This window comes from Balaenoptera acutorostrata, chromosome 17 (genome assembly GCF_949987535.1).
Source record: "Balaenoptera acutorostrata chromosome 17, mBalAcu1.1, whole genome shotgun sequence".
Taxonomy (NCBI): Eukaryota; Metazoa; Chordata; class Mammalia; order Artiodactyla; family Balaenopteridae; genus Balaenoptera; species Balaenoptera acutorostrata.
The window spans coordinates 15749802-15771969 of NC_080080.1; the positions used below are offsets into that span (position 1 = coordinate 15749802).

Below are 22168 nucleotides of genomic sequence, written 5' to 3' on the forward strand. Positions count from 1 at the left end.
AGTGAAAAAGCAATCTGCTGAACAAAGTGTGTGATACTTATGAAGAAATAGAGTATTTTTATGAATGTGTATGTTTGCAAATGCACAGAAAAAAAGGAAGACAAATCAAACTCTTCTCTCTGAGTGGGATTGGAGAGAGTTGAGAACACTTTTCCTTTATACATCCTGCATTTTGTTGTTGTTGAAGATGAGCATCTAGTATTTCTGTGACGAAAAGAATCAATTACAAAAGAACAAAAGGGGGATCTAAGATGCCATACCTCCCAGGGAGGGGTCCCACACCAGAGCTCTGCCTGCTGGTAATTGGAAACTTCAATCAGAAATTCTCTTTGGACATACTCGTCATTGTGTTTTCTCTTCATTTTTAAAAAGAATAAAAAGGAGTCTATTTTGAGGAGGGAATCTTGGTGCCACCTGTCTTTCTTTCCTAGAGGTAGAAGGAATCCATTCCACTCCCAGGATGGATCAGCTCTAGGAAACATTATGGCTGCTTCTAATCTCTCTCCCTTCCTCACAGGGGAAGAAATAACTTATTTCCCCACCAGAATGGGGGTAGATGACTTTGGCACATGATTCTGTTCATTCCTCCTCTTTCAGCCCCAGCCCACTGCCACCTGTGGGCAGCCTCCTCACCTATACGCAGCAGGTGGTCCGTCCCTTCTGGGGGGAAGCCCCAAAGTCCAGCTGCTCAACCTCAAACAGGTGGGGGGACCACAAAGTCTCCTTGACCTCAGGTACAAACTTTTTTCTCAAATCCAGGTTTACCAAATATAAAATGAACGTTTGATCTCTGTCTGACGCTACTGAATATTTTTTCCAGTTGGCTTTAAACTTGAAGAGAAAGGGGGATAATTATCACCTCCAAGTAACCCCTTAGTAGAGAAAAGTTATTGGGTTATTAATTTGCCCACAATTTCTAAAAATATGACCGTGAAGCTTTTAAAGATGCTTCAAGGGACTTGCAGGTGACACTTAGTTCACAGCAGGAGTAGCACTGATATATATTGCTTCTATATGAAAAACAGAAAAGAAATAAAGAGAGAAAAAGCTACATATTTATTTCTTTGCTTTCTTTTTTTTAAGTAAAAAAGGCTTGGGTAGTTGAGAGATTAGGAAAGACAAAACTTACAAAGCTGAACACAAGAATCTATTAATTTTTTTCTTTCCATCACATGAATAGCCACTCCTTTTCCACTGATTCTATTATAACAAATTCTCATTGTTGGTCAAGTCTTGACCTAATTCATCAGGTTGTTTCCTTATGGGGAAGGCAGCCTCTAAGATGGCCCCAATGATCCCCACCTCCTGTTCTTCTTGCCATTGTGCAATTCATCCCCTTTGAAAATGTGCACTGGTCCTAGTGACTTGCTTCTAACAGAAGACATCAAGACTGATGGGATGTCACGTCCAAGATTAGGTTATAAAAGACCGTGACGTCCATCTTATTGGCATGTTCTCTCTGACTCTTCTTTCTTGCTCACTCTGATGCAGTCAGCTGCCATGTTGTGAGAGGTAGCTTGGAGAGGCTCACGTGGCAAGGAATTGAGAATGACCTCCAAATAACAGCTAGCCGGGAACTGAAGCCCTCAATCATCCTCAATCCAACAGTTCATGAAGAACTGAATTCTGCAAATGTCCGTATGAGTGATCTTGGAAGTGAGTCCTTCCCAGTTGAGCCCTGAGGTAACTGTAGGCTTAGTCAATGCCTTGATTGCAGCCTGGGAGAGGTCCTGAGCAAAGGACCCAGCTAAGCCACACCTGCATTCATGACCCAAGAAACTGTGAAATAATAAATATGTGTAAGCCACTAAATTTGAGGGTTATTGTTACTCTGTAATAGATAACTAATACACCCTATTTTTTCATCTTTTATTATATTGTCTACCTCCTGGAATAAGAGTCATTAATTGGTGCTTATTAATGTGGTGTATAAAAAATTCTATTAAATAGCATTTGATATAACTTATCCATCTAATTGCCAAATAGTTGTTGAGTACCTACCAGATGCAAAGAGCCATGCTGGACACTAACACTACCAGCATTTTTCTTGTTTCATAAAATGTCTCTGCAGTCTTTCTTTTCTTCTCTTTTCCTTTTTTTTCCCCCCTTTGCTTTATGTTTTAGTTAAGTGTCAGGAAGCAGTAGTGAGCCCACAGTTGCAGCTAAATTACTGAACAAAATTAAGATGGATATAACACTATTCAATGCCCATATGAATGCATGTGAAATCGACCACCTTCTAAGGTAATTAAAAGCTGATTCCATATCAGCTGAGCTGCCCAGATGACAGCTGTCTCTGCAGTACCTGCTTTGACTGATGAAGTCGCTGAGCACCATCTTCATTTTCTCTTCCGGGGCTTCCTCTGAAATCTTAATCAGTTCTTTCACTTCCTCTATACCTTCTTCCTGAAAACAAACCACAGAGATGGGGGGATGAGAGGTGGGAATGAGACACCATAGTGGAGATACTGATTCTAACACCCATAGAAATAATACCAAGCTAATATTTTGTTTTGAAAATGAAGGAACATATCTCTTGTTTTTTCCTGTATGTCTGAACCGGGAAATGCTACTGCATTCTAACTTCGAACCTTCCTTTCTTAACTGGAATTGGTCCAGATTCAAGTCTTCTCCTGTGTTGCTCAAACTCATTGTTTCTGTCCCAGATTTATTCCTGAACTGTGTCCCATTTATTTAGAATCTACCTTGTGAGGGAAACCTAATGTCATGGGAAATACCTAACAAAGTAGAGTAAATTAGATAGAATTATCAAAAACTTCAAAAACAATGTTCATGCCAGTTTGTTATATAGGAGTAAAACCACGCTGAACAATCCCTGAAACTAACAGGCTATCAATTCTTCTGATTATGGGGGGTTTTGTCAGGGGTGGGGTGTTGAGGGAAAAGAAGACAGGTTGTATATGACAATGGCTATATGCTTGTGTACTTAATCATTGTACTTTTTCCTTTGGGTCCTAAATTCTAGGGTTCCATTTCATGGCTTGGAGGAAAATGGTACCCAAGGGGCAATGTACATGTCACCACTGCTTTGCTAGAATCTACAAAAATGACATCCTCCATCACATGCCTAGGGGCATATATTTCCCTCTTTCCCCCTTCACTATAAGTACAGGCAACATTGTGGAGCGGTTAAAGGTTTAAGCTTGGGAGTCAGACTACCTACGATATCCAAATCCAGGCTTTGTCAGGTGACCTCACCCACTTCTGCCCAGTTTCCTCATCTGTAAAATCTGGTAATAATGGTACCCACCTATAGCCCCATAGGGAGATGTGAACTTCTTCACACCATGCTTGGTGCTTAGTAAACATTCAGTCAGGTTAGCCATGATATGCCGCGCACGGCAGGGATCCTGGCTCTGAGAAAGAATTAGAAACAAGTGCTCAAGGCTACTATGGCCTCTAGGGATAAAAAAATTCTGATTTGTTTGGTCAAGCCTTTTAGAAATAAACTATTTTGTCTGAAGGAGAAGCAAGACCAGCCGTTAAAAGCGAGTCCATGGCCTCCCCATGGCATGACTCCAAACCCGGCCTCCATGACCACTTTCAGACTCCGTCTCCATGATGCCTGGAATCCCCATGGCCAGAGGCAATACTGTGTTTTTTTATGTTTTGTTTTCTTTTAATTAATTAATTAATTAATTATATTTTTGGCTGCATTGGGTCTTTGTTGCTGCATGCAGGCTTTCTCTAGTTGCGGCGAGCGGGGGTTACTCTTCATTGTGGTGCGCGGCCTTTTCATTGCAGTGGCTTCTCTTGTTTGCATAGCATGGGCTCTAGGAGCGTGGGCTTCAGTAATTGTGGCTCACGGGCTTAGTTGCTCTGCGGCATGTGGGATCTTCCCAGACCAGGGTTCAAACCTGTGCCCCCTGCATTGGCAGGTGGATTCTCAACCACTGCGCCACCAGGGAAGCCCCCAATACCGTGTTTTACACAATTGGAGACAGAATTATAAAGCAAACGGGAGAGAGAAATGGGTGCTTTCCTTAGTGTGGGTTTTCATGGAATGAGAGGGATCAGACCAGGGTCCCCTTGTGAGGCAGAGTGGGACAGAGAGGAGAGGACACTGGCCATGAGATGTGTGGGCTGGAAAGAGAAATGTGAGAGTAAATGAAAAGGAATCACAAAGGGAAGGAGATACCAAAGAAGCAGTGTTCCCAGGTTTTCTTCACCCCTCCACCCCCCAGGGGTTGGGTGGGACAGCCTAGCATATTTTGCATATAGGTGCTGTTTTAAATACTTTCACACATTCAATTCCTCAAATAATTCTGAAGGAAAAGAACAGGATATGATGGAAGAGGGTAAGAGGGAGCGAGTAAGGTTTCTCTGAGGAAGGGCTTAAATATGAGCCCTAAAGGTTAACTGGGCTTCACAGGAGAAACATGAAGGGGAAAAGCAGCCCTGGCAGAGGGAACAGCATGGAGGTGGCTAGGAGGCACAAAGGAGCTTGGTTTCTTTGAGACACTTGAAAGGAGACCAGCATGCTTGGAATACAGTAAGGAGGAAGAGCACATGAGATATAGGACTGGAGAGGTGTCAGGGCTTGAACTTGGAGGAAATTGTCCACCTTGTTAAGGATTTAGGATTTTATATTAGTTGAAGCTAAGATCTATCAATTTTGTGAGAAAGCTGTCCATCCCTTGCCTTTGGAGATTGGGAAAGTGGCCTATCCCTAGGTCCTATAACAGTTAGAAGCAGAGCAGGGATTTGAATTTGGATAATTTGATTTAAAGTCAAGGGATTTTGCAAAATGTATTCTCATTCCCCTGGGTCCATGTGGTAGGAGCCAGGTGTCCTCCAAATGCAGCAGCCTCAATTAACGTGTATTTAAACTGAGGTCAAGACCCTCTACTGGGTGGAAAAAAATCCCCTTTGCCTCCAGCTTCCCAATATTCAAATCCATCACCTGTCAGAGTCACCTACCAGGAGGTCTGCCATTTTCTCCAGCATGTTGGACCAATGCAGCCTAAACGTCTGGTCTCCCCAAGAACTGGTGAAATAGACACAGGGCTTCTTGGCCTCGAATGGCAAATAGTTGTAATTCCTGGGAAAACACATTAGGTCTGGAAGTTAGTTGGTGATCAGTGTTTTTCAGACAATCCCAGTAACCTGTTCATGTTTGTATGTTCTGGGTGGGTTGGGGGAAGGGTGATGACAAAATAGTCAAACTATTAATTCCATCCTTAGCCTTTACTTGGGGATCCACGGACAATAAGCGATGAACGGTTATATGGCTACAATGGTGAGGTAATAACAGCTACCACCCTCTGACCCAGGGCAAAGTTTAGAAATGATCACCAGAGGGAAGGCAAGCCCTCTTCAAGGAGAAATTCTCTTTCCAATTGAGAGAAGAGAGAAAGGAGAAAAACTAACATATTTTTCCTTTTAACGTTTATATGCTAGGCCCTGACTGTGTAACGATCAATTGAGATAACAGATGTGAATGTATTTTATAAACTGAAATCGCTAGAGAAATCTAAGAGGGTAATAATATTAATGAAGATGAAGTCATGTGCTCCAAACTAAACTTCAGCATTCCATGGCTTGCCGTCCATTCATCCATCCATACAAAATTTATTGTTGCTGGGCATTGGTGCCAGTAATGCAGATGACCTGCTTGACTGAGAAGGGACGAGAGGGATGGCAAAGTAGCTGGAAGGGGAGCTGTGGAGCCAAAGAGAATGGCTGATGGTGATGGTTGGATATGCTTAAATGATGATAAGAAAAAAGTTAAGAGGATAAGACTGAAGACAGAAAAGAAGGAACTAACTGGTAGAATTCAGTTCCCAAGGAGGAAAGGGATGGATGTGAAAGCAGGGAAGATGGGAGAGGTGTAGCAAAAAGCTGAAGTTCCCTGCCTAAAGACAGCTATATTCTTAACTAGGTTTGCCCCCAGCCGCCTGTAACTGTCCCACAAACACCTGGGTCTGTGTGAAGAGAAACGTGGAAGGCAGGCCAGAGCACATTTCTTGTCATGGGCGTGGCTGGACAGGTGGCCCTAATATATGTGAACAGTGTTTGGAGTCACACACGCTTATAGAGGCTGGGCTGGGGTGGTGAGGTGAAAGAGAGAGCTTTGTTTCCATTCCAAAAAGCTACCGAGAACTTCAGCCTGAAAGAATGCATGTTGTTCTTTTTAGCTCTCCAACCTCCAGATTTCTTCTAGAGGCCATAAAGTTAGCAAAGGTGCCCCATGGTCTGTTCTGCAGAAAATAAACCAGCAGGCATCCATTCAGAAGAGAAGCCAAATAAATTCTTGGCAGAAACTGAGGTTATTATTACAGCAGGAGAACAAAATAAAAATTAAAAATAAAGAAGTTCAGAAACTGCTCTTTCCTTTATCTTGTGAAAAATTATGGCACTGAGAATCCTGCACCTAAATAAATTCCCACTCATTGTTGCACTTTGTTCCAAGGTTTCTTTGGTTTGGATGATTTTGTGCTAATGATGTTCAGAGCCTCTGTCTTTGGTGCCCAGGGTCCTCCGGGTCTTACTGGGTCTGCGTGGTCCGGGATGTGGTGGTCTTTCAGGCAAATGACAGTGCAGATGGAGGACAGCAGATGGGAGGGCACCATGTTGCCAGTGGGAAGAGAAGCCTGCCAGTTTGAATGGCTGCCCTGACGTACGACCAGCCGTGTGACTTTGGGCAAGCGTGGGCCTGGAACCCTAAGAAGCAAATGATGACCCGACTCTGGATGTCTTGTGCTCCAATCTCATTCTTGAGCTCCGGCCCCGTATCTGAGTTGCATGTGAATGCACGTGCTTTGTAAAACTGGAAAGCCCAGAACAAATGCAGGGTGATGTTTTAAGTGTCCTAAACCACCCCTTATACGGTGGTATTTCAATGGAGGCAACAGACAAATTGTGTGTATATGTGCATGTATGTAGATGCTGTGTGTGCACATGCATGCATGTGTGTGTGGTGGTCTATTAGAGAATCTTCCAATTCGGCTGCTGCCACCCTGGCTTGCCACTATGTGGACAGAGCCTCGATATAGTAACAGGAATATAAAGCCCCAAAACACCAGCATGACATTTTAGTCTCTTCGAGCCAGCCTGTCAGTACTAATGCAAGGTCCATCTGAGGGTTCCTTAGAGCTCTCATTTCCTCTCAAACCCTTCCCACACTACATCCTCTGACATCCCCGCCAACAGTCAACAACGGGCTAGTCTAACAGGGTGGGGATGTTTTCACTGCGAAAAGAATCCCGGTGAAAGGATGCAGGGTACCACTGAGTCTCATAAAAGCCTCCCAGAGCTGCAGATCCTGTTCATTGAGGTCCTCAGTTTCGAGAATGGACAGAGAAGCCATTAAAGGACTGGGAAGTACAGGGTCCCTTTTGGTGCGTGTAAAGGAGGGTGGCCAAGTATGGTTGCCAGGGACCCATAAAAAAGACCCCACAGATAGTACCCTGTGCCCAGCCCAGTTACAGCGTGTCCTTAACTCATTCAGAAACAGTTATGAGCGTCTGCTACGTGCCTGGCGTGGAGATGAGCAGATCCAAAGGTGAACAAGACACAGTCCTTTGCCCTCAGGGTGCTCACAGTCTGACAGGGAGACAGACTAGTAAAAACGTCTTAATGCAGTGCGATTAGTGTTTGATGGAGGGGAGTAGAGAAGTCCAAATAAGACTTGGGGTTCAGGGAAGGGAGCTTGAACTTAGTCTCGAAAGGTAATGGAAGCTAGCAGTTCTGAGGAGGGCGCTGGTTGCCTGGCAGACGGAAGAGGTGTTCACAGGCCCAGACGCAGCAAACAACGGGCTCCACTTGGGGGATGGCGCTGCAGGCATGGTGGAGTTTGGGGAATACCCAGAGATTACCGTAGAGAAGTGGGTAGGAACCAAGTCAACAAAATATGTCCTCTGAAACTAATTCTGAAAGCCACAGACAGATGTCAATGGCAATGTCATTGTATGATGTCAATCAGGGGACTGGGGAGTTCAGATAGATAGTTTGGTGAATTTCTTGAATCAGATCCAAGCCAGGTAAGAGGTGTTTAAAATAATTTAGGCCAAAGATGCTGGCAGGCCAGATTAAAGAAATGGCAATAGAGAACACACTTGAGAACTCGAAATGACCAGACTTCATCACTAATTGGATACGGGTAGGAAGGGAAAAGAGAACAATTGCCAACTTTCTGATCTGTGGCTTGAAGGATGCAGACAATGGTATGACCAGTCTCTGAGATGGGGAAGATAGGAAAAGGGGCAAAGTTGTCTGTGAAGACAATGAGTCTGGTGAATAATCCGGGGACACCCAAATGGAGGTGTTTGGACCTGCTGCTCCGGAAAGAAGCCCGTCTGGGGAAATAGATGTGAGAGCCATTATTCTAACGGTGGTCAGTAAGCCATGGGTTCGTGCCCAGAGAGAGAAGAGCAAAGATTGAAGAGAACTAGCCATGTGGTTCCAATCCCCTCACATGTGAACGGGGAGAGCAGTGCTCTCTTATGACAATCCAGTGAGATCATATTTTTTTACTCATAGCATAAAGCTCAGAACACAGAAGAATCTCTCTACTTGTGGCTTTCCCTTCTCATAAACCATTTGGTTGACATCACTTTCTTAAGACAGTTCTATAATTTCACTTCTCTTTGCATGTTGAAATGTTACTTGGATTAAAGATCGATGAGGGTACATGTAGGTGCCCCAGCAGGTTTCTGAAACGGTCTTTTCTGGTGGCTGACACTCATTTTTGAGTTCTTCAGTTTGATTGTGGGCAAAAATAAGATAATAAATCGTGTATCTAATAATTCCACCAACTTGAGTTTACATTATATTCAGATGACTATAACAACTGTTAATAGGATTTTGGATTGAAATTTTAACATCTGACCTTCCTACCTTGTTATGCTTCAACGTTATAGAATGAATGGAGCTTCAGATATGATAATAATAACCATCATCATTGCTCTGCCCTTAAATGAATTCCCTGGATGTGTCGTTTGGAGAGTTGTCAACATGTTACTAAGAATTCAGGAGAGTGGCACTTACCATGTTGCCCTTGTTTGCACCTTGTTCTTATAAATAAGATAAAGAATGTTTCCAGTTTTAGGGAAGAACTGAATCAAACAGTCCCAGAAATTGGTCAGAAACCCCGGCTACTCTCACCTGCTGTGTCTCCTACCTGTTCCCTTCTGTCACGAGTGGCTTCTCGGGGTGAGTGGTGGAGACCATGGGCATGGCTGCGTCCCCTTCTCCTTCACGCAGCAGTGGAAGGGCATCTTCTTCAGCTTGGTCAACTGACTTCCTCCTATTCCCATGATGCGATCCCCCATCAATCAAATTCCCAAAGTTACCTGAAGAGCCAGTAGCAAGGGGAGAAGGGCCAGGTGTCAATAAGCAGAATCAGGCTGCTTGGCAGAAGGGATCCAAGTTTATGTCTTCCCAGGGCAGGGAAATAAGCTCTCAGTATGAAGGTAGAGTGATGGTCAGACCAAAGAAATAAGATTAACAATGATACTAAGCCATCATCAACATACATCTTAGGTTCTTTTTTGTAAAAATTACTTAAGTTACAAATTAACTGCATTCCATCTCCATTTCCTTTTGCTCCACTGATGGAGAACTTCCCAAATATAAATCAAGACCTTCTCTGACAGAATGGTCTTTCTTGGAGTGGTTTTCCCAGATGTACATCAGTCCAGGAAGACTGCTGGGAGTTATAATAACAGCACCTATTATATGTGTGGCATGTTGCATGCATTAACTCATTAAACCCTTGCAACAGCTCCATGAGGAATTATCATTATCCCCATTTTATAGATGAAGAAACTGAGACCCAGAGAAATTAAGTGAGCCTAGGGTAAGGGAACCAGAATTAGTAGCCCAAGTCTGTCTGAATGCAAATTATACTCTTAATCCTTTTTTTTAAGTATGAAAATAAATCTATCCCTTACATATTGACACCAGAGTGGACAAGGATTTATTCATTTCTTCCTGAGGTGCAACCCTCCAGCAGAGTGCTACCATCTTCACGTAACACACTAATTCATTTATTTAAGAGGTAGGTATAAAGTTCATGCCATGTGCCAGGCACCGTGCTTGTCTGCACTTACCAATAGAAACTTCAAAGCTAATGGGTTTATCTCCAATCCTCCGGTCAATCATGGTAGCTTCAAAAAATGCTCCAAAGAGTAAAAATTCCTCTTGTTTTTCGGGTACAATCTATAGAAAGAAAAAAATACATTAGACAGGGCTGGCTCTTTTTTTAGCAGGAGGAAGCTGAATTAGTGATGCCAACCCGGTCCAAGGTAATTTATAGAAACTTGAGTCTTGGTGTCAGCCTAGAATGGCACATAATTTCCCCTCTAATCAGACTGGCAGAAACCAGGACCTACAAATTGCAAATCCAAATTCAGCCATTTATCTGGAATGATGTAGTCGCCACCTTCTGAGCTTCAACCTGACAATCAAATTTCCTTTTATTTTAAAGGTAAGCTTGGTATACGTATCTTTCTAGGAGGCTGATTGTTCAAGGAGCATGTGTAGCTGGGACACCACATGACACAGCATCACATTTCTGAGTGAAGAGGCTGAATGAGCTGGATTTATAGTCTGTGCTTTCTGGTTTTACCCTTGGACTTATTAAACTCAACAGAAAAGGCAATACAGTTCATTTAAGGAAATAAAGCAGTCGTGGCTTCATAGATTAAGAGCTCCCTTCAATCAAGAGCCCTGACCTCTGTTCCTCTCTCTTTTTCAAGACCGTTCCTTCACACACGAGCCTCCTGTGCTGTTGGCATCAGCAGGAAATGTTTCTATTGACCAGAAAATGTGGGACAGGGTGGGGACCCAGTGCTGGCTCTTAGTCACAGAGCACGCACCACTCCCACCTGCCACCACTGTGTCCCTTGGCTGTAAGTCAGCCCCTTATCGCGCCTTCCTGGGGCCAAGTTTACTATCTGGGAGGAGGTTAAAAACCACTCAGAGACCTGAAGGGAATGGAGGCCATAGAACCTGGAAGAGGGACAGCAGGTTCCAAGGCCAGGCAATGCCCTCTTCAAATCCCAACTCTGCTACTTCCTAGCTGTTGACTTTGGGCAAGCCGTGTCCATTGTCCGGGTGTCATTTTCCTTGTCTGTGAAATAAACATCATAGTAGGACCTACACGGGGAAGAAATGAGATCATCCATGTGCAATACCTATTATAAAGCCTACTCATATCAATGCTGCAAGTGGCAGTCACCATAAGTATTTCAAGTATAATTCATGTCTTAATCCCATCCACCCTTCAAGGTCCAACCCAAATGCCTCTTCTTCTGGAAGCATCCCTTGACTCCCTGAGTTAGAAAAATGATGATGGTAATGTTTACAGAACTCTTACTATGTGTCAGATGTGGTATTAAGAATTTTACCTACATTACCTCATGTAATTCTCATAACTATCCTAGGAGGGGGATCTTTCTATTATACCCATTTAAAGATGAAGACACTGCGATTCCATGAAAGATTAAGATATCTGTCCAAAGTTACTAAACATGACTAATATTTATTGAGCACTTACTATGTGCCAGGCTCTGTTCTAATAAGCACTTTGTTGTATTAATTCATTAAATCCTCACTGTGAGCCGATGAAGTAGAGGTTACTATTGGAAATAAACCTAAGGAGCTTATGTCACTTGCTCAAAGATTCAAACAGAGGGAATGTTTTTCCAGAGGCTGGGGCAGTAACCACTGCACCATACTGCCACATCTTAAACCCAGCTGTCTTACTTGGGAGCCCAACATTTTAATCATTATACTGCACTCACTCCAGGAAATAATAGCACTTACTCTGTCCCTACTTATCGCACTTATCACTTTCCACTTCCTGTATATTTATTTTGTATGTCTTATCTCCCTTTCTATAACCATAAATTTCATGGAGTCAGACTGTATTTTTATTCCTTCCAATGTTGAGGATTTAAAAATGAATACAAAATTTGACCTAAGGGAGAAAAGCTTTGATGGTGGTGATGAGGGTGAGTTTTGAAAGCCAGCAACATGGGATTTCATTTGTCCAGATATGCAATGAGAGTAAGGCTGCAGCAAAGGAGATTAGAGCTGGAGGACCCTAGAGAGCTTAAAAAGAAGAAGATGCTGCAAAAAAAGGATGTTACCATGTTGGTAAGGGCGAACTCTGAGCTGTTGAGGCTCTGAGAAAGGTAGAAGCCCAGTGTGGTGGTTTTAAAATATGTCCACAAATTCTTGGAAAATCTTCCCCTTAAAAGGTGAAGGCTAATTCCCCACCCCACCCCTTTCAGCATGGCTTGGACTTGCTGCTCATTTCTAACAATTAGAATGTGGCCTAAATGTCAGGGTGTGACTTCCATGGATTTGGTCATAAAAGACAGCAGTTTCTGCCTTGCTCTCTCTTGGATCACCCACTCTGGGGGAAGTCATCTTCCATGACGACACTCAAGCAGCCTATGGAAGGGTCCGTGTAATGAGGAACTGAGGCCTCCTGCCCACAGCCATGTGAGTGCGCCACGTTGGAATTAGATCCTACAGCTTGAATCAAGCCTTCAGATAACTGCTGCCCCTACCAACATCTAAATGGGAACCTCATGAGAGATTCTGAGCCAGACCCACCAAGCTAAGGTATTCCCAAGTTCCTCACCCACAGAGGAAATAAACATTTGTTTATTTTGTGCTGCTAAAGTTGGGGGTAATTTGTTATACAGCAATAGATAACTAATAAACACAGCAAGGAACTGACCACAAACCAGAAGCCAAGATTAAGAGAGGAGGGAGGAGAAATAAAGGTTTGAATGAAATAAGGGTCTGAATTTTGCCCTCTCGTACCACGCAATAGCCAAGATGGCCCCCTGGCCTTGTAGAAAAATGGACGCTCTACCCCACATAAGTTCCCAGTCACCCTGGCTTTCTGCTAGACTTTACTTTTTCAGATGGCCTCAGCAAAATATCTTGAAGATATTGACAGGTTAAAGAAATCTTCAACTAGCCCCTTTCCACTTTGCAATCTCTGTTTAGAAAAGAGTGGTTGGTCTCAACAGGGACAGATACAGGGTATATCAGTTTAGGTGGCCACTAAGCTACCCACAATTTTTGGCAAAGTCCAAAAAAAGTCAAGCAGGGTGGAGAGCTCTGAATAACCTTCCCCTGCTGGTGGGAGTAAACCATAGAAACACACTGGTAACTACAGCAACAGCCAAGGTATTGCCTGCTCACCATGGATGTGCTAAGAACTCTGCAGACCATTTTACAACTATTCCCTCATTCACTCCAGGAGGTGCCTACGACAGAGGGACCATTACCACCCCATTTTGTTGATGAGTAAACTGAAACACGGAGAGGTGTTAGTATCAAAGCCATGAATAGGACCAATCCCCAAGATTTCCAACCCTGAGCTACAACCTCTCCCCCACACTGTTTCTTAAGATTTATTAGCTCCCAGCAGTAAAATTAAGTGGCTCTTCCAAAGCTAAGGTGACCTACATACTAAAAATCCTTCCATCTGTCTAGTCTCTACTAGGAATGGACAGCTCTGGGAGACTGGCCATTACCTCCCTTCCCCATCTGCAATTATTGCCTGGATGACCTGAGAAACACACTCCCAGAGGCAGAATCATCCAAGCTATAAACTACCCACCAAAACATAAAATTCCTTCGTTTGCAACTACAAAGTACTATTGCTGAACTAAACAATTGAGAGGATATTCATGGTCTGTATTCCTCTTGGAGCCCCAGATCTCTCTATCATAACACAGAACTGGGCTAAAAGATTCTGCTGTGCATTATATTGAATCACAAGCAAAGATAACCATTCCGTCCAGTTGTGATTTCCCCACAGCCGTCGGGGCAGGAGAATAGGTTTCTCAATTTCTTTCAACCCACAGCTTGTCACCCACTCTTCCTCCTCTTCCTCCCTCATCCCACATTATCTCACATCCAGAGCGTATGCTAAGCTCACAAAACTAAACAAAATTAGGCCACGGATAGACTGCAGTCCATCACCCCACCACCCACTCCCACCAGCTCCCCCAGAGCACTTTTATTTCTCTTTTACTTTGGTTGCCATGGGGATCCGTATCTGGGGGGGACGCGGATGGAATGTATCGTGAGCAGATGGCTGTGATGTGAGCAGGAAGAGGCAGAGGACCAGCCCCGGAATACAGGGCTGAGCCAACACGTGTTTTGCAGGGGCAGTGTCACCTCTGCGGGTCTTTGGAAGCCTGTGGCAGGTGCTGTCCCTGCTCTGGGCTCAAATCACAGACACGGTGGAGCAGTGCTCAGACCTACCTCCAGGGGCACATCGAAAGGCTCCACCTCGACCTCTGTTGAGTTGGTTTTGTCTGAAGCCTGCTGGGCTTTTCCATCATCAGTTTTGTCACCCTTGTCTTTACTTGAGCCTTTGGAAGATTTGGAGTCTTTGTCCTTTGAAGACAGCTTGAGCTCCTTGCGTGCCTTGGAGAATTTAAACTCCTGTGCCCCTCCCAAGAGGATCTCCACAGCAATCTCCACCAAAATTCTGCCCCTGAATGACACACCTTCTCCGAAACCTTCATTCAATTCCTGGTAGTCATCCATCAGACTATGGTTCCTGGGTGAGCCATACAGGTTAATCCAGGCAGGTCCGAATGTGGGTAGAAAGCCTGTGAAAGATACCAAGCTTTAGTTGCCTAGTTATGCTTTCAAGCTGGCTATTTTTTCCTTTATGAAAATTGGGCACATTCATTTAGAAATGTAAAATATAAAGAAAAGACAAGAGAAAATATTTACAGAATATTCCGTCACGGGGAGTTCCCTGGTGGCCTAGTGGTTAGGATTCTGGGCTTTCACTGCCATGGCCCAGGTTCAATCCCTGGTTGGGAAACTGAGATCCTGCAAGTTTTTGGCGTGGCCAAAAAACAAAACAAAACAAAACCAAAAAGAATATCCCGGACTTCCCTGGTGGCACAGTGGTTCGATCCCTGGTCTGGGAAGGTCCCACATGCCGCGGAGCAACTAAGCCTGTGTGCCACAACTACTGAGCCTGTGATCTAGAGCCCATGAGTCACAACTACTGAGCCCACGTGCCACAACTACTGAAGCCCACGTGCCTCAACTACTGAAGCCCGTGCACCTAGAACCAGTGCTCCACAACAAGAGAAGCCACCGCAATGAGAAGCCTGCGCACCACAACAAAGAGTAGCCCTCGCTCGCCGCAACTAGAGAAAGCCCGTGCGCAGCAACGAAGACCCAACGCAGCCCAAAATAATTAATTAATTAAAAAAAAAAAAAGAATATCCCATCACCAAAAGCCACAACCACCATTTTGCTATAATCCTTTCTAGTCTTTCTTCCATGCATGTCTACGCTTGTCTACAATCGTAGTAAGACTATGAATGCCAACTTGCATCCTCATCTGTTCACTCATTGATCAAACGTTTATTGACTCCTAACATGTGCCAGGCATCATGCTAGATACAAAACACAGAGCCCAGTAGAGAATAAAGCAGATACAAACATTAAACAAATAAATATTCACATCACATTACAAATGCTATGAAGGAGATATATCTTGGGCAGCAAGGACAAAAAACAGGCTGGTGTGACGTGGAGAGAGGAGTTAGGCAGAGAGAGAGGAGAGAGAATTCTGGGCAGAGGGAGGAGCACATGGCAGTTAGAAAGGGGCTTGGAGATAGAAGGAACTGGAAGAGAAAGCCAATGTGGCTGGAGTCCAGAGAGTGAGCGGGTGAGAAGAGTTTGGAGAGGTGAGTGGGTCTCAGGAGGCTTGATAAGGATTTTGGACTTTATCCTAGAAATTATGGGAATATTTTAGAAGGGTTTAAGCGAAGATGAGACCTAACTGGTTGTGTGTTTTTAAGATCACCCTGTTTGCTATGTGACGGGTTCTAAGAATGGATGTGGGCTGCTGTATATAAAATGGGTAACCAACAAGGACCTACTGTATCGCACAGGGAGCGCTGCTCAATATTATGTAACAACCTAAATGGGAAAAGAATCTGAAAAAGAATAGGTACATGTGTATGTATAACTGAATCACTTTGTAGTACACCTGAAACTAACCCAACATTGTTAATTAACTACACTCCGATATAAAATAAAAAGTTAAAAAACAGCTAAAAAAAAAAAAAAAAACAGCTAAATAAAGTGCTAGGGCAAGTCCCAAATCAGTTATCTTCATAGGTGGAAACAGAAGTCCATGCTGGTTTGATTTCGTTTTGCTTTGTGTTTTGTTTTGCATTTGTATAGTTTCCTGTTTTAGTACCATGTTTCTGTCAAGACCTTAGCTTTTCCCCTAAAATAGAAATAAATAAGTAAATAAATAAATGAATAAATAAATAAAAATTAAAAAAAAAAAAGAATGGATGTGGGCACACTGGTTCAGGCACCAGTTCTTCATCAAAACTCAAGACATGGGCTTCCCTGGTGGCGCAGTGGTAAAGAATCTGCCTGCCAAGGCAGGGGACACGGGTTCGAGCCCTGGTTCGGGAAGATCCCACATGCTGTGGAGCAACTAAGCCCGTGCACCACAACTACTGAGCCTGCGCTCTAGAGCCTGCAAGCCACAACTACTGAAGCCCCTGCGCCTAGAGCCCGTGCTCGGCAACAAGAGAAGCCACCGCAACGAGAAGCCCATGCACCGCAATGAAGAGTAGCCCCTGCTCGCTGCAACCAAACAAACCTCACGCACAGCAACAAAGACCCAACACAGTCATAAATAAATAAAATAAATAAATTTTTTAAAATTTATATTTAAAAAAAAACTGAAGACAGGGGTGGCTTGGACCAGGGTGATGATAGTGGAGATTGAGAGAAGTAAATATTCTGAGATATGTTCTAAATGTAGAACTGAAAAGACCTGGTGATCTTAACTTACTCTTAGCATAAGTAGTTTCCCTTCTTAATACAGAGCATCTGGGAAAATATACAGTGTCTATGCAAACATCTCTTTGACAACAGAATATTCCATTTTGACAGGCAGTATATAGCATGGTGGTCCTGAGCTTGACTGCCTGGGTTCAAATCTCAACTCTCAGGTCTGCTATTTTCAAGCTGTGGAAGTTTTTTAACTTCCCAATGCCACGGTTTCCTCAACTGTAAAATGGGGGTGATAATAGTACCTATCTCACCCATCAGGATTAAAAGAGATAATATTAAGTGCTTCACACAAGTCTTTAAGAGATGTCTAGAATATTAGCCATTACTCTTAATAAGTATATATATCATAATTTGCTTAACAATCCCCCTGCTTTTTGACGAGGAAAAGTTTCCATATGCATTATTGTTATCAATAGTTTTATGCCTGAAAACTTCCATTCCCCCCCCGTCCCCCTCCCATGGCCCCCGATGTCTACTTTTTAAACCATTGTTATACATCTCCCTGAGCCCATCAAGATGTTTCTGAAAAGTTGTGGGTAATGTGTTTTGGTTTTTTTTTAATTTATTTATTTTTGGCTGCGTTGGGTCTTCGTTGCTGTGTGTGGGCTTTCTCTAGTTGCAGTGCGCGGGCTTCTCATTGCGGTGGCTTCTCTTGTTGCGGAGCACGGGCTCTAGGTGCATGGGCTTCAGTTGTTGCAGCACGCAGGCTCAGTAGTTGTGGCTCGCAGGCTTAGTTGCTCCACAACATGTGAATCTACCCGGAACAGGGCACGAACCTGTGTCCCCTGCATTGGCAGGTGGATACTTAACCACTGTGCCACCAGGGAAGTCTGTGGGTAACATGTTTATGTCTGGTTGAGAAATCCTGTAGGTGAACAGAGTGTGCTTTCTGCATAAAGAAATCCTGTGGCAAATCCTCCCACATCATGAATATTTAAACAGTAGATATTTATTAAGGCCTTACTATGGTGTCACTCTGTGCAGGGCACAAAAATGTGTAAATCTCGTTCTCTGCTTAAGCCAAGCCTTCAGTATAATGTGTATGTGTGTATATATATATATACATATATATACATACACAAAAACATACACACATATACACAAATATATACATTGATCAATGCAAATTTGTAGTGCAGAGGAAGCCTGCATTGGGATTTAAAAAAGGGAAGGTAGATTGAGGTATTTAGAGAATTATCAGATATGAATTTAGGTTTTATAAATAAAGAGCTTTATCTTGGGTGAAAACTCCTTTGCCTGACTCAGTGGATTAGCTCGGACTCTCCATTCTGGCCCTGGTTCTCTGAGCGCAGTCAGCAGGACCTCCCTGAAATACTCATGCTCTTGAGTTCCCATTGTGAGTTGAGGGCACCATGTTTTTTGGACCATTTAAACAAGTAAAAACCGGGACTTCCGTGGTGGCGCAGGGTTAAGAATCTGCCTGCCAATGCAGGAGACACGGGTTCAAGCCCTGGTCTGGGAACGTCCCACACTCCATGGAGCAAGTAAACCTGTGCACCCACAACTACAGAGCTTGCGCTCTAGAGCCCGCAAGCCACAACTACTTAGCCCACGTGTCACAACTACTGAAGCCCGCACGCCTAGAGCCCGTGCTCCGTAACAAGAGAAGCTACCTCAATGAGAAGCCCGTGCACCGCAACAGAGTAGCCTCTGCTCGCCACAACTAGAGAAAGACTGCGCGCAGCAACGAAGACCCAACGCAGCCAAAAGTAAAAATAAATAAATAAATAAATATTTTAAAAAAATAAATAAACACGTAAAAACCTTTCTTAGCTTGTGAGCCATACAAAAATACGTGGTCGTCCAGATGTGGTCCATGGATCACAGTTTGCCAACCTCTTATCTAATCTAAACTCTTCATTTTTCAATTAAGAAACCTGAGGCCCAGAGAGAGGGAGTGACTTCCTCAAGGACACACAGCAATGTTCCTGGAAGACATGGGACAGGGAACAAGCCTCGTGGTTCCCAGAGTCTGGCTCTGTTCACCACCCTGAACCAACCCAAGCCACAGACCACACAGAGGATGGAAGGTGCCTAAGACATTGCCTGCTCCAACCCTCTCTTTTTGAAGATGAAGGCTCTAAATCAATCATTTGGAGACCCTATCTCCAAGTCAGACATGTGAGGCCTTACCTTTATCTCCATCCTGTTCATTGGAGATTTTCTTCAAGTCGATGAAATGGGTTGCCAGCACTATATCATTCATGCTGCCTTCATCCCATACCTGGATTTTCACCCTCCGACACAAGGGAGGGAACATTTCCTTGAAGACCACCTGTTCGTGCCACACAGGATCGGCACAGTTCTTCTGCACCGTGGTTCGCCCCTAAAAAAAAGCCAGGAAAATGTGTGCCATGGAAGGAAATGGAAGAGGCCCTTGACCGACTAAAGAAAAATCTTCACACCAGCTGGAAATATAAAGTGAGTTGCCAAAAATAATGAACCTGCTTCCACCGACACCCATGAAAATCAGTTACACCCCATGAACATTATTGATGTCCTATTCTGTGCCAGACACTGTGCTGGGCATCTGGGACAAAGGTGAGTTGTCACAGGTCCTGCCCTCAGGAAGTTCTCATCATCCACTGGGTTGGGGTGAAATTGACACCTGTGTTATGAAGGAGTTCCATGCATCTCCAGGAATGCAGCAGATATAGTTAGAGCCTGACTTCATGTTTTATAAAAGTTGGACCTGGTGCAAACCCCTTCCCTAGTCTGGACCTCAGTTTCCTCGTCATACAATGGAGGTGGTGTCCTATATGGGGGTTATATATGTCCTATATATGCCAATGGGGTCCAAGCTAGAAATAGTCCAAGGTTCACCCTGCCAAGGGGAGGGGCCGGGTGGAGACAACATGTGTGTCAGCTGAAGCTTCCAAGTCCAGCCAACCAGGATTAAGCTCTGACCATGTGCCCAGGCCCTAGCACTTCCAATGGCTCTTGAGCAGGGAACAGCTGGGAACAGGGATGTCCAGGCTTACGCAGGACAAGGGCTAGCTGGGTAGATTGTAGAGCAGATTGAAAGGGCGGTGGGAATCCTCTGGGGACTGGGGACTGGGCAACAGCTCAGAGAAGCAGCCAGAGGTGAGGAAGGAGGGCTGCCTGCCTGGGTGCTGAACCGTGATCCCCTCCTCACTTCTCTCCACGAGCTCCAACGCTGAGGGAGTGGGTGACCCTCCACTACTTTCCTGCCATGTGATGTAAAGCCTTTTTGTGACAACCTTCCTCTCTCTGGGCACTTCCTCATTTTGACTTTAACTTAATGTCATTTGACCAGCAGTGTCCTGGGTAAAGAACAGGATTCCAATCCAGGTCTGCCAGGATTGGTGATGACCCTTCCTCACCGTCTGCCCAGCAAAGGAGACCTCCACAAAGGGATCCACGAGGTCCTTACTGTCACCCACAAATGCTTTGGTGATGTTCGCCATGATGCTGGAGTTCATTTTGGGCAGCCCTTCGGCTTTGTAGAGTCTCACGTAGAATCTGGCCCAGGGTCTCTCTGATGGAAACCCTTGTGGGATCAAAAGGTTCCTTGGGGGGGACAAAAATAAGACATAAAAATGCTTTCTCACTTGAAAGAGTAGAGAGAAAAGGTAGAGGCAATTTGGAGGCAGAAAGAAGAATTCTGATACAGGAGAAAAATCTGAAAAGATAGGATTCATCGCTGAAATGAGTTTCCTTTCTAGTGTAAATGACAGCACAGGGTATGAATAGAGTGAATGCAGTACTCCAATAAAAATTAATTTTAAAAAAATAAAGTGAATGCAAACTCGTTCAGGTCCTGGAATTAAAGAATAAACACTTAAAAGAGGCGCATAAAGTCTTCCCATTTTACAAGCTAGTGGCTGAAATTATTCTTCCTTCAAAGAAAAATCAACTAAATTCAGATTAATAGGATAGGCTCAGGAATAGCTTATCTATTATGGGTTATTATAGGAAGACAGGCTGTTCTTGTCCTAGAAGCTGACCTCCCAAAGGATAGTGACGTCTTTGATAAGACACATCGTGGTGCCTCTGATAGAGCAGAATCCCCAGTGGACAGGCCTTGAACTTGGAAGTTCTCGTGAACCCGTAAGGAAAGGGAGAAGAAAGAGACACGGAAATCGGGACATGTCATTTCTCTTGCATGGTCCTCGATGGACCTGTCTCACTTTTCTATTTGCTCCTTGGCATCAGAGGTTTTGGGATTGCGCTTTAAGACATCTCCTTTCCCAGTCACGCTGATGTCACACTTCAGGTACCCCTTCGTGCCAGTCCTGATGTTGCCAGGGTCCATGAGCAGGGCCCACTTGTCAGAGAACTGATGACCTGCAAAACGTCCTGACAGCTCAGATATCCGGCACTGATGCACCCCGACGCTCCACCCATTTCTCTTCCAACCCAAAGCCTCCCCACCCTCTACTCCCCAGGAGGGACCAGCTCATCACAGTTCTTTCCAAGTCTCGTGCTGCCTCTCTCTCCTCCTTTCCCTCCTCTCCTCTCTTCCTATCCACTTCTCCGTCTTTTTCTCCAAACTGCCACAGGGATTTGGGAAGCCTTCAACGTAGTGGAAATTGCCTGGACGGGAGTCTAGCTTTGACCGGAGAGGAGGACATTAATGCAGTATAGAAGCCACACATGATTTCACAGGCCATAAACGCTGCTCATGGATCTTTTTGTTTGACCTACATGGTGAGCCCAAACTTCAAAACTCTTACAAAATCTAGACTCCAGGCTTATCTTTTTAAAAACTGTTAGATCTGGCCACACGGAGCCCACATTTCCACACGACTGTAGGTGGTAAGGAGCTGAGTAGATGCTACTCCTTCCACAGGGGTTGTGAGCCCCGCCCCCCATTTCCCATAGCCTCCGTCACCCCTGACTGCATTAAACCCAGCCCACTGCACTCAGCAATGCTCACTGCCGGGCCCCCTTGGGGTCATGTGAGTTGGAATCACTGTTGAAGAGAAGGGGCCTTTCATGAGAAGATCTATGTGTGTTGTTGGTTCTGTTACTCATTAGCTCTTGACCTTGGACAAACTACCTAGCTCCTCTGGCAAATCAGGGATAATAATAATAATTACAGCAAACCCACGTATGGCATGTCACAGTCATTATTCTGTGCTAGATCCTATAAAGTGCTTATGTATATATTCTTATGCATATATTCACTTACGTATATATTCACTTAATCCTCCAACAACCCTATAAGGAGGTGCTATTTTATCCCCATTTTTACAGAAGAGGAAACTGCAGCACAGAGAAGTCAAGTTATTAACCCAAGGTTGCACAGCTAGGAAAGAGCAGAGTGGAATTTGAAGCC

The 22168-nt window shown here is 44.2% G+C and overlaps 1 protein-coding gene across 3 annotated transcripts in view; it reads right to left on the bottom strand.

Moving 5' to 3' along the window:
* FER1L6 (fer-1 like family member 6) overlaps positions 1-22168 on the bottom strand; it is a 127063-nt gene that overhangs the window by 79557 nt on the left and 25338 nt on the right. For all 3 annotated transcript variants that reach the window (XM_057532401.1, XM_057532402.1, XM_057532400.1), the window contains 8 exons: positions 21018-21174; positions 20211-20397; positions 19000-19192; positions 14260-14612; positions 10074-10182; positions 9143-9314; positions 4942-5062; positions 2306-2406 (listed from right to left, as the gene is read on the bottom strand). In XM_057532401.1, coding sequence (XP_057388384.1) covers positions 2306-2406; positions 4942-5062; positions 9143-9314; positions 10074-10182; positions 14260-14612; positions 19000-19192; positions 20211-20397; positions 21018-21174 — 1393 coding nt within the window. The remainder of the gene's footprint in view (positions 1-2305; positions 2407-4941; positions 5063-9142; positions 9315-10073; positions 10183-14259; positions 14613-18999; positions 19193-20210; positions 20398-21017; positions 21175-22168) is intronic.